At 40.3% G+C, this 12,203-nt stretch overlaps 1 protein-coding gene across 5 annotated transcripts in view; it reads left to right on the top strand.

Annotated features, from left to right (window-relative positions):
• TRANK1 (tetratricopeptide repeat and ankyrin repeat containing 1) overlaps positions 1–12,203 on the top strand; it is a 100,303-nt gene that overhangs the window by 45,065 nt on the left and 43,035 nt on the right. For all 5 annotated transcript variants that reach the window (XM_035726657.1, XM_027582772.2, XM_027582775.2 and 2 more), the window contains one exon: positions 409–579. In XM_035726657.1, coding sequence (XP_035582550.1) covers positions 409–579 — 171 coding nt within the window. The remainder of the gene's footprint in view (positions 1–408; positions 580–12,203) is intronic.

The raw sequence follows: 12,203 nt of genomic DNA, 5'->3' as shown, positions 1-12,203 counted from the left end.
CTTTTTTTTTTTTTTTTTTTTTTTCTGGAAGAATATTCTGTTTCCTCTCTAGGGAATAAAGAAATCTGAAGTCACGGCTTGCTGTTATCCTTACAGCTGTAACTGTTGCCTAGTAACCAGATTCCCCCTCTCCTTGCTCGTTGCCAGGGAGAGGGCAGAAAGGTAGAGAGGAGCGCACTTCTGAACCTCTTCAGAGCTATTGTCCTGCTCACTCCACACAGGACTCCTTGCTTCGGGGAGTTGGGTGGATTGCCCAAGGCCAGCAGTTTAGATTCTATGAGCAGAGTGACACTGGTCCCCTTGCCCCAGGCTGCTTGGGCAGGGAACTGGGAGGAAGAGCACTCATGGGGACGTCTCCTTATGGAAGGGACCATGACAGCCCCCCTTTCTCCTTTTGGCCCGGTCTAGGGCAAACAGAGGATGTGCAGATGCTCCTGAGCTTTGGGGCAGACCCTACCCTGCTGGATCGACAGTCCCGTTCTGCCATGGATGTCCTGAAGAGGAATAAGAACTTCAAAGCCATTGAGAAAATCAACAGTCACTTGGCAAAGCTGGCTGCATGTTCTAAGGACCTATCAGGTACAGCTTCTAGTGAAATAACTTTTTGGGAGATGGGTGGTAAAACGGGTCCTGTGACATTAGATACAAATCAGTTTATACTTTCTTAGTATATGAAGATGGAAGTGAGACCCCCAGTCTTGGAAAACTTGTTTGCTTTTTTTTGAAAGACAGAGACAACTCTTTTTTTTTTTTTAAAGATTTTATTTATTTATTTGACAGAGAGAGACACAGCGAGAGAGGGAACACAAGCAGGGGGAGTGGGAGAGGGAGAAGCAGGCTTCCCGCCGAGAAGGGAGCCCGATGCAGGGCTCAATTCCAGGACCTGGAATCATGACCTGAGCAGATGCTTAACGACTGAGCCACCCAGGCACCCCTGTGAGACAACTCTTATTTAGAGAGTGTCTGTGACATCCTGATCACTTTGCCAGGTCCACCTTTGGGTAGTTTGGGTGATTTTTTTTTTTTCCCCATGCATGCACACAGTATAAAAAGGAAAAAAAGTCATACAGAAGAGGGGCTAACAAAAAATCAAGCCTACTCCTCAGAAGCAACTACAACCAACAATTTAAAATATGTTCATATCTCTGAAATAGATATGGTTTATCAGTTTGGGACAGCATTTATTGACTGGCTGCTGTATAGGATGAAATGCAACAAGTTCGTTCCAACTGATGAATTTTGCCCAGTAATGTCATTTGTGTCATTTACATTCTGTTCCTTAGCTCTTGGGTTTTCTGGGCTTCATCCATAGATGAACTGTAGAAATGAAAAACCAGTAAATCGCATTTACATGGTGGTAGTATGATTATGTAAATGGTTATGTAAACTACGTTCTACAACTGGTAGCATAACAGAACCCATAGAAAAGAACCACCAAACGTCCTGAAAACTTCGCTCTTTCAATGTGATACCATTGAAGCATCCCAGTTTAATGAACCCTATGTGTATACACGTATGTACGTATATATACTGTTTGGACCTTATTTAGACTTTTTATTTAGACTTCAGCCCCAGTGTGTGTGTGTGTGTGTGTGTGTGTGTGTGTGTGTGTGTGTGTGTATAAATGCTTCCTTTAGTTCTTGCACTCATATATGACTTTGTGGCTCATGTTGTCTGTTTAGATTTCTCTCTTGATTTGTTAGTATACCTGCTCAAGTTTCTTCTGGAGGAGGCATGGACTTACGGAATTTTTGAAAATGTCTTTATGTTGTCTTTATATTGGTTGAATATGGGCATCGTGTTTTCGAATATAGGCATTGTATTTCATCGATTCTAAATTGCAATTTATCTCCACATCTTTAAAATTGGAATGTTTCACCATCAGTGATGGGTCAGTTTGATGCAGCTGTTGCTGCTGTGTAGGACAATGCACAGGATCTTAGGTTTATGAAATATGCTGTAAAACCTCATTCCTCCCAACTTTGAGGAAATTGTGTCATTGTATTCTAACCTCCATTTGCTACTGATTAGAAGTCTGATATCAGTCTCATTTATTTTCCCTTCTAGGATTTTCTCTGTCCTTCGAGTTTTGAAATGTCCCTGGGAAGTTTCTTGGTGTGGGTCCTTATACATTCTTCTCACTTGGCTCTTGTTGACCCCTCTCAATCTAACTTTTTTAGCTCAGGGAAATTTATCTTCTATCATTTTATTCCCTTCTGATGTCTCTTTGCTGCAAGTATTAAATGGCTGAGCTTCCTGAATTTATAACAAGTCTCTCTACTTTTCCCTACTGTTTTCTAGGTATTTTTTCTTCCCAGACCTTTAACTTGGTCTACAGCTTTCCCTTTTATAACTCAGCTTGCCCATTGCATTTGTCTTAATTTGGAAACTCAGTTTTAATTTCTAAGAACTCTTGCTCTCTGATTTTTTCTAATCTATGGCAGCTTTTGCTTGTTTTATATGTGCCGCCTCTTCTTGAGTGGCATTTAAGAATATTGAATTTTTTTTTTCCTAAAAGAACATCTTCCTCTTCTCTGAATTATTTGTTTCTTTTGGGGTGAGTAGATTCACTTTCTTGTTTCTCTTTTGTGCTATTGCTTTTCTTTAATTATCTTCTGCCCTTTGGATGGTCTGTGTGCATGAATGAAGGACTGGACTGATTAATACTTAATAGATGGTTAGTGTGTTTACTGAAGTTATGTGGATGTGTTTCCCTAGAAACACTCCCCCACCCCTGTAGTGGGTAAGTAGGTGGCAAGTTGAAGGCAGCCCGTTGGGGTGTATGTGTTGGAGTGGGATGCAGTTGGACAGGTGGGGGTCATCGCAATTGCCAGGGTCAGGAAATTTTCACATGGGGGAGAAGCTGTTTTTCATTTAACGTCCCTGCCCCACATTGCCCCATCTATGTTTTCATTTTCATTTACTTATTTAAAATATCGTTTGTTGTTTCTGTGACATCACAGGAATGAGGGGAAAGAAGTGTATTTGCAGAGTTCTCTATTTTTCATGGATTTTTTTAAAAAGTGACATATATTTATGTTTTAAAAGACCCCCGTGTTAAGGACTTGTGATTTCTTCTGTGAAGTAGTATAATTAATAAGTCACTGTGAAATGCTTTCTGAGAGTTTATGCCTGTAATCTCAACTCCAGGATGGGTTCTACTGTTTGAGAAATTGAAACTAACCGAACAGATTTCTTTACCAGCAAATTTCCAGTTTTAGTGTAACAACAAAAAAGGACCGCCAGTTAATGGTAGAAAATGGCTGATTTGTTTGCAGATTTTTTGCTTGCATTTAATTTTTTTGTTTGCAATTATTTCTAACCTTAATTCTTAGAATACTGTATATGTGTATGTGTATGCTATATCTAGTGGTATGGGCTTTAGCATAAGCCATGATATTCTGTTTAGTTTTTTTTTTTTTTAAGGATCACTTCCTTTTTTTTTTTTAAAGGTTTTATTTATTTATTTGAGAGAGAGAATGAAAGACAGAAAACACGAGAGGGAAGAGGGTCAGAGGGAGAAGCAGACTGCCTGCTGAGCAGGGAACCCGATGTGGGACTCGATCCCGGGACTCCAGGATCATGACCTGAGCCGAAGGCAGTCGCTTAACCAACTGAGCCACCCAGGCGCCCTTATGTTTAGTTTTTAAAGTTTTGATTTTTTTCAGTTTTTTTTTGGTGGGGAAGAGCATAATAGAGAATATCTGCTAATCCTAAAAACAGTTCAGTTTCTGAGATAGGGTCTAACCCTCCTTTCCTCTCTCTTTACCTTCACCAACTAGATTTGTGGCCCAGATTTGGAATCAGGAGAAGAGACTCAGTAGAAAAGCAGCTGGTTCCCTTCCCTTTTTACTTATTAGAATTCAGTTATGCTCGCTTGGGAAGAAAAACACATTCAAGAGGAATGTGCCTCCTTCCAAGCCTGCCTTTTGGCTCACTGGGTAGTTTGTGATGACAGTGGATACAGCGAAGCCTACAGCCCCCGATACTCCTTGGTAAACTTATTGGATGTTTGGTTACTTTAAAATATTCTAGACCATCCACCATGAATTTTTCCTTGCCATGCTAGAAGAATATTGAAAGACTATAGGGAAACATGGAATCAAGAAAAGCAAAAGAAACTGATAAAAATCGGACAAGTGGAGGATGACCAGTTAGGAGGCAGGGCTAGTGAGTTGGAGTCTTCCGGGTAGCATACTTCCCAAAGACCCCTAGCGGTGGAACCCTTGTAGACGTCGGTATTGGAATCTGACGTCTGTACTGAGTAGCAGGTTACTTTGTGCATCCATACAGCTGTATAGAGTTGTATGCACACATTTTGTTTCAAAGATTTTGCCAGTGGCATAAACTTTAAAACCTGAGTGGGGCTGGGGAATCTTTGTAGATGAGGACCATGCAATATAACTTTTGGTACTGATGTAAATGTTCTATATCTGCTCTGTCTCATAGGATAGCCTCTGGCCACATATGGCTTTTGAGCACTTGAAATCTACATGACTCATGCAACAGAAGAATTGAAATTCTAATTTTATTTTAAATACAGTGCCACTGTAGTGGATAGTGTAGTTTTAGACTTTAGTCCCAGCATGGTCTTTTATTTATTTATTTTTTTTAAATAAATTTTTATTGTTATGTTAATCACCATACATTACATCATTAGTTTTTGATGTAGTGTTCCATGATTCATTGTTTGTGCATAACACCCAGTGCTCCATGCAGAATGTGCCCTCTTTAATACCCATCACCAGGCAAACCCATCCCCCCACCCCCCTCCCTTCTAGAACCCTCAGTTTGTTTTTCAGAGTCCATCGTCTCTCATGGTTCGTTTCCCCCTCCGACTTACTCCCCTTCATTCTTCCCCTCCTGCTATCTTCTTCTTTTTTTTTTCTTAACATATATTGCATTATTTGTTTCAGAGATACAGATCTGTGATTCAACAGTCTTGCAAAATTCACAGCACTCACCATAGCACATACGCTCCCCAATGTCTATCACCCAGCCACCCCATCCCTCCCACCCCCCACCACTCCAGCACCCTCAGTTTGTTTCCTGAGATTAAGAATTCCTCATATCAGTGAGGTCATATGATACATGTCTTTCTCTGATTGACTTATTTCACTCAGCATAACACCCTCCAGTTCCATCCACATCATTGCAAATGGCAAGATCTCATTCCTTTTGACGGCTGCATAATATTCCATAGTGTATATATCCCACATCTTTATCCATTCATCTGTCGATGGACATCTTGGCTCTTTCCACAGTTTGGCTATTGTGGACATTGCTGCTATAAACATTGGGGTGCACGTACCCCTTCGGGTCCCTACATTTGTATCTTTGGGGTAAATACGCAGTAGTGCAATTGCTGGATCGAATAGTAGCTCTAATTTCAACTGTTTGAGGAACCTCCATACTGTTTTCCAGAGGGGTTGCACCAGCTTGCATTCCCAACAGTGTAGGAGGGTTCCCCTTTCTCCACATCCCCGCCAACATCTGTCGTTCCCTGACTTGTTAATTTTAGCCATTCTGACGGGTGTGAGGTGGTATCTCATTGAGGTTTTGATTTGGATTTCCCTGATGCCGAGCGATGTTGAGCACTTTTTCATGTGTCTGTTGGCCATTTGGATGTCTTCTTTGGAAAAATGTCTGTTCATGTCTTCTGCCCATTTCTTGATTGGATTATTTGTTCTTTGGGTGTTGAGTTTGATAAGTTCTTTATAGATTTTGGATACTAGCCCTTTATCTGATATGTCATTTGCAAATATTTTCTCCCATTCTGTCGGTTGTCTTTTGGTTTTGTGGACTGTTTCTTTTGCTGTGCAAAAGCTTTTTATCTTGATGAAATCCCAATAGTTCATTTTTGCCCTGGCTTCCCTTGTCTTTGGCAATGTTTCTAGGAAGAAGTTGCTGCAGCTGAGGTGGAAGAGGTTGCTGCCTGTGTTCTCCTTTAGGATTTTGATGGACTCCTGTCTCACGTTTAGGTCTTTCAACCTTTTGGAGTCTATTTTTGTGTGTGGTGTAAGGAAATGGTCCAGTTTCATTCTTCTGCATGTGGCTGTCCAATTTTCCCAACACCGTTTGTTGAAGAGACTGTCTTTTTTCCATTGGACATTCTTTCCTGCTTTGTCAAAGATGAGTTGACCACAGAGTTGAGGGTCCATTTCTGGGCTCTCGATTCTGTTCCATTATCTATGTGTCTGTTTTTGTGCCAGTACCATACTGTCTTGATGATGACAGCTTTGTAATAGAGCTGGAAGTCCGGAATTGTGATGCCGCCAGCTTTGCTTTTCTTTTTCAAGATTCCTCTGGCTATTCAGGGTTTCTTCTGGTTCCATACAAATTTTAGGATTATTTGTTCCATTTCTTTGAAAAAGGTGGATGGTATTTTGATGGGGATTGCATTAGCACTGACATCTTCACAATGTTTGTTCTTCCAATCCGTGAGCATGGAACGTTTTTCCATTTCTTTGTGTCTTCTTCAATTTCTTTCATGAGTATTTTATAGTTTTCTGAGTACAGATCCTTTGCCTCTTTGGTTAAATTTATTCCTAGGTATCTTATGGTTTTGGGTGCAATTGTAAATGGGATCGACTCCTTGATTTGTCTCTCTTCTGTCTTGTTGTTGGTGTATAGGAATGCCACCGATTTGTGTGCATTGATTTTATATCCTGCTACTTTACTGAATTCCTATATGAGTTCTAGCAGTTTTGGGGTGGAGTCTTTTGGGTTTTCCACATACAGTATCATATCATCTGCAAAGAGTGAGAGTTTGACTTCCTCTTTGCCGATTTGGATGCCTTTGATTTCTTTTTGTTGTCTGATTGCTGTGGCTAGGACTTCTAATACTATGTTGAATAGCAGTGGTGAAAGTGGACATCCCTGACGCATTCCTGACCTTAGGGGAAAAGCTCTCAGTTTTTCCCCATTGAGAATGATATTTGCTGTAGGTTTTTCATAGATGGCTTTTATGATATTGAGGTATGTACCCTCTATCCCTATACTCTGAAGAGTTTTGATCAAGAAAGGATGCTGTACTTTGTCAAATGCTTTTTCTGCATCTGTTGAGAGGATCCTATGATTCTTGTTCTTTCTTTTGTTAATGTATTGTATCACGTTGATTGATTTGCGAATGTTGAACCAGCCTTGCAGCCCAGGGATAAATCCCACTTGGTCATGGTGAATAATCCTTTAATGTACTGTTGGATCCTATTGGCTATTATTTTGGTGAGAATTTTTGCATCCATGTTCATCAAGGATATTGGTGTGTAATTCTCCTTTTTGATGGGGTCCTTGTCTGGTGTGGGGATCAAGGTAATGGTGGCCTCATAAAATGAGTTTGGAAGTTTTCCTTCCATTTCTATTTTTTGGAACAGTTTCAGGAGAATAGTTATTAATTCTTCTTTAAATGTCTGATAGAATTCCCCTGGGAAGCCATCTGGCGCTGGGCTTTTGTTTGTTGGGAGATTTTTGATGACTGCTTCAATTTCCTTAGTGGTTATAGGTCTGTTCAGGTTTTCTATTTCTTCCTGCTTCAATTTTGGTAGTTGATACATCTCTAGGAATGCACCCATTTCTTCCAGGTTATCTAATTTGCTGGCATAGAGTTGCTCATAATATGTTCTTATCATTGTTTGTATTTCTTTGGTGTTGGTTGTGATCTCTCCTCTTTCATTCATGATTTTGTTGATTTGGGTCATTTCTCTTTTCTTTTTGATAAGTCTGGCCAGGGGTTTATCAATTTTGTTAATTCTTTCAAAGAACTAGCTCCTAGTTTCGTTGATCTGTTCTACTGTTCTTTTGGTTTCTAGTTCATTGATTTCTGCTCTGATCTTTATTATTTCTCTTCTCCTGCTGGGTTTAGGCTTTATTTGCTGTTCTTTCTCCAGCTCCTTTAGGTGTCGGGTTAGGTTGTATATTTGAGACCTTTCTTGTTTCTTGAGAAAGGCTTGTATTGCTATATACTTTCCTCTCAGGACTGCCTTTGCTGTATCCCAAAGATTTTGAACAGTTGTGTTTTCATTTTCATTGGTTTCCATGAATTTTTTTAATTCTTCTTTAATTTCTTGGTTGACCCATTCATTCTTTAGTAGGATGCTCTTTAGCCTCCATGTATTTGAGTTCTTTCTGGCTTTCCTCTTGTGATTGAGTTCTAGTTTCAAAGCATTGTGGTCTGAAAATCTGCAGGAAATAATCCCAATCTTTTGGTACCAGTTGAGACCTGATTTGTGACCTAGGATGTGATCAATTCTGGAGAATGTTCCATGGCACTAGAGAGGAATGTGTATTCTGTTGCTTTGGGATGGAATGTTCTGAATATGTCTGTGAAGTCCATTTGTTCCACTGTGTCATTTAAAGTCTTTATTTCCTTGTTGATCTTTTGCTTAGATGATCTGTCCATTTCAGTGAGGGGGGTGTTAAAGTCCCCCACTCTTATTGTATTGTTGTCGATGTGTTTCTTTGCTTTTGTTTTTAATTGCCTTATATAATTGGTTGCTCCCACGTTAGGGGCATAGATATTTACAATTGTTAGATCTTCTTGTTGGATAGACCCTTTAAGTAGGATGTAGTGTCCTTCTTCATCTCTTATTACACTCTTTGTTTTTAAATCTAATTTGTCTGATATAAGGATTGCCACCTCAGCTTTCTTTTGGTGTCCATTAGCATGGTAAATGGTTTTCCACCCCCTCACTTTCCATGTGGGGGTGTCTTTGGGTCTAAAATGAGTCTCTTGCAGACAGCATATGGATGGGTCTTGTTTTTTAATCCAATCTGATAGCCTGTGTCCTTTGACTTGGGGCATTGAGCCCATTTACATTCAGGGTAACTATTGAAAGGTATGAATTTAGTGCCATTGTATTGCCTGTAAGGTGACTGTTACTGTATATTGTCTGTGCTCCTTTCTGATCTATGCTGCTTTTAGGCTCTCTTTGTGCTTAGAGGACCTCTTTCAATATTTCTTGTAGGGCTGGTTTGTGTTTGCAAATTCCTTTAGTTTTTGTTTGTCCTGGAAGTTTTTTATCTCTCCTTCTATTTTCAATGACAGCCTAGCTGGATATAGTATTCTTGGCTGCATATTTTTCTCATTTAGTGCTCTGAAGATGTCACCGGCATGGTCTTTTAAACCAGAGTAGTAGTTGAGAAGACAGGCAAAGGGAGGGCCTGGGGCCATGGGCATAAATGTAGATCTCCAGTCATAAAAATGAAGATATTATGGACTTTAATCCCTCCCCATCCTCACACATTAATAGGCTTGATGGACACCCATTGTCTTTGGGAAGAGCTTCTGCTGGGGAGTTGGGTACCCTGGTTCCTGACCTGAGTCCACGGACTTAATGATTTTTGTTTTTTTTACATCTGTGGCCCCAAGTAAAGCACCATCAAGGATGCTAGCCTTTTGTACCCAGACGAACAGCATTCTAACTTAGAGACTAAGATAAAAGATGTTCTCACCCTTTCCTTATCCTGAGCATTGCTGTACAACATTTTGATGATTATGGTGATGATGACTTTGGAGAGGGTGGCTTTTGCATCGAGGTGAGACATGAAGGGTCTTGCTGATGATTTCTGCTGTTCTCTAAACCAGAGCTTCCCATTGTTAACAGGAACCATTTGGGAGCCTGTTAAAATGCAGATTTTGATTTAGCAGATTCAGGGCAGGACCTGAGATTCTGTAGTTCTTGCAAAGTACCAGGGGAAGCCAGAGCCCACTTGTAGGAACAAGGCTTTACCTCTTAAGTAGTCAGGACTATATACCGCAGTCCCCCTTTATCTGCAGAGGATACTTCCAAGCCTCGCAGTGGATGCCTGAAACTGTGGATAGTACTGAACCTTGTATGTACTGTTTTTTCTTATACATACATCACATCAGGTTCGATTTATAAATTATGCCCAGTGGGAGATTAACAACTCATAATAAAATAGAACAATTATAACAATCTACAGTAATAAAAGTTACGTGAATGTTGTCTCTCTCTCTCTCTCTCTCAAAATACCTGACTATAGTACTCACGCTTCTTGTGATAATATGGGATGATAAAATGCCTGCCTGGTCAGGTGAAATGAGAATGATGCAGGCACTGTGACAGAGCATTAGGCTACTACTGACCTTTTCTTTTTTTTTCAGGTTTATTTATTTATTATTTGAGAGAGAGAGAGAGAGAGAGAGAGAGAGAGAATGGGGGGAGGGGCAGAGAGAGAAGGAGAGAGAGAATCTCAAGCAGATTCTGTGTTGAGTGCAGAGCCCGGCACAGGGCTCGATCCCACAACCTTGAGATCATGACCTGAGCCGAAACCAAGAGTCAGATGCTTAACCGACTGAGCCACTTTGGCCCCTGTACTACTGACCTTCTGACGATTTGATATAAGGAGGATCATCTGCTTCTGGACTGTGGTTGACTGGGTGACCTCGGTGGAAAGTGAAAACTAACTGCTTTTACCTGCCTCTCACGGCCACCACTAGGTGGCAGCACATCTACCTCTCTGGCCGCTGTCGATTCTCTTTTCTCAGGACCAAGAACAGGATTGGAACCTTCCTTCTCAGGGTTTGTAATCTGTGATTCACTTAGAGAACCATTCCAGGTGTCTGAGGCCTTCTCTCTGCTGCTCCAGTGGGAGCCGGCTGCTTTCTGCTCTGTGCTCATGCAGGCACCTCAGACACAGCGCTCAGAGGACCCTGGAACTTTCTCTCTCTGTTGGTTTTCCCCACTGACGGGGCCTGGGACTCAGAGGCCCTGGTTCGTCATCTTACCATCCCTCAGCACCAAAGACGGTACCCTGTTTTCAGCAAATGCAGGCATCTGGAATCGACCTAAAGGATGCTCAGGATACTTTCTCCTTACTATAAATGCAATGTTTTCTTTAAAAAAATTACAAAATATAGAAAAGGAAAACAAGAAAATATGAATTCTCCATAAACTCACCTGCCCCCCCAAATTAATATATTTGTGATTTGGTCATTTAGTCTTATTCCATGCTTTCATAATTATACATTTTTCTTTTCTTTTATAAAAAATGAAATAGGGACATAAATTTGAATTGATAAAATGTGTGTACTAAAACTTAATCAGTTTTGCCTTTTTTAGCTTGAAAGAAAAATTTCAGGCTAGGGCAAAATCTCTTTTTGAAATGATTTATTTCTATTTTCTAAACTTCTGAGCACTATTGCAATTTCAGAAGATCTCTTTTTGTTTTAATTTTTAATTTCAAATCTTATATGTCTACTAAATATCACTGTAGAAAATTTGTAAAAACATAGTTTTATGTAAAAAGAAAAATTTATTGTGATTATACTTTGGCATAGTTTATCCAGCCTTTTTGTTGGTGTTGTTCAGCACTTATGTAATCATCTTTTAAAAAGCAATCTGTGACTATAATATATAAGCGACTTTATATTCTGATGTTTCTTTTGTCTCTAACTAAGCTTATAGAAAACTTAGAAAAAAACTAGACAAATTCAGAGTAATAAATAAGCCACCCACGTCTACCCAGGGGTACCATTGCCAGCACCTTTCCTTTTATGTGTCTTTACATTGTTAATATCATTCTCTGGTTTCTTTCCTGACACGTGGAACTTTCTCTGACCCATTGTTTACCTATTTTGAACCACACAACCATGCGTTTATTATACAACTGCATCTAATTGTACTGGCCATCTTAATCTATTTCTGTTCAGTGTCAAGTAACTTTTATACTAATTTCCCTAGTGGAAGAATGATGTTCTAGAAAAGATTTTAATGGCATGAGGCTGGGGGACAAGTAACACATGATAGTGAAGGAAGTTGCTCCTTTTCCAAGGATCCTATTTCTCTGTAATGTGAGCTTTTCACCATTTCTGTGTGTTCATAGGTATTTTAGAATGAAGGTGGGAGAGACGAGTCACTGTTGCAGCACATAGATGTTTTCTGGGCTTCCAGCTGAGGTGATGTAGGTCTTCCTTCGCTAAGTGGTTTCCATTTCTTTTTCTCTGGAGGATGGTGCTAAAGCGGGTCTTGCTTCTCTCTGGCACCTGAAGGTCTCTTGAGTAGAGGGCAATGAACCCTTGAAGTCAGTGTGTGTGTGTGTGTGTGTTTCTTGTGTTCTGACTTCATTTGTTGAAAGGTGACCCAGGTGTGCATCAGAAGGCACAGCAGGTAATGTTGGAGCTCTGCTTGGATCCCCTGGACCCCTTTAACCATTGTTGTGTGCCCCTCGACTTGGGGGTGCCT

Source organism: Zalophus californianus, chromosome 1 (genome assembly GCF_009762305.2).
Source record: "Zalophus californianus isolate mZalCal1 chromosome 1, mZalCal1.pri.v2, whole genome shotgun sequence".
NCBI classification, from domain to species: domain Eukaryota; kingdom Metazoa; phylum Chordata; class Mammalia; order Carnivora; family Otariidae; genus Zalophus; species Zalophus californianus.
Note: the sequence above shows the minus strand (reverse complement) of the source record. Positions and strands in the feature narration are given on the sequence as shown.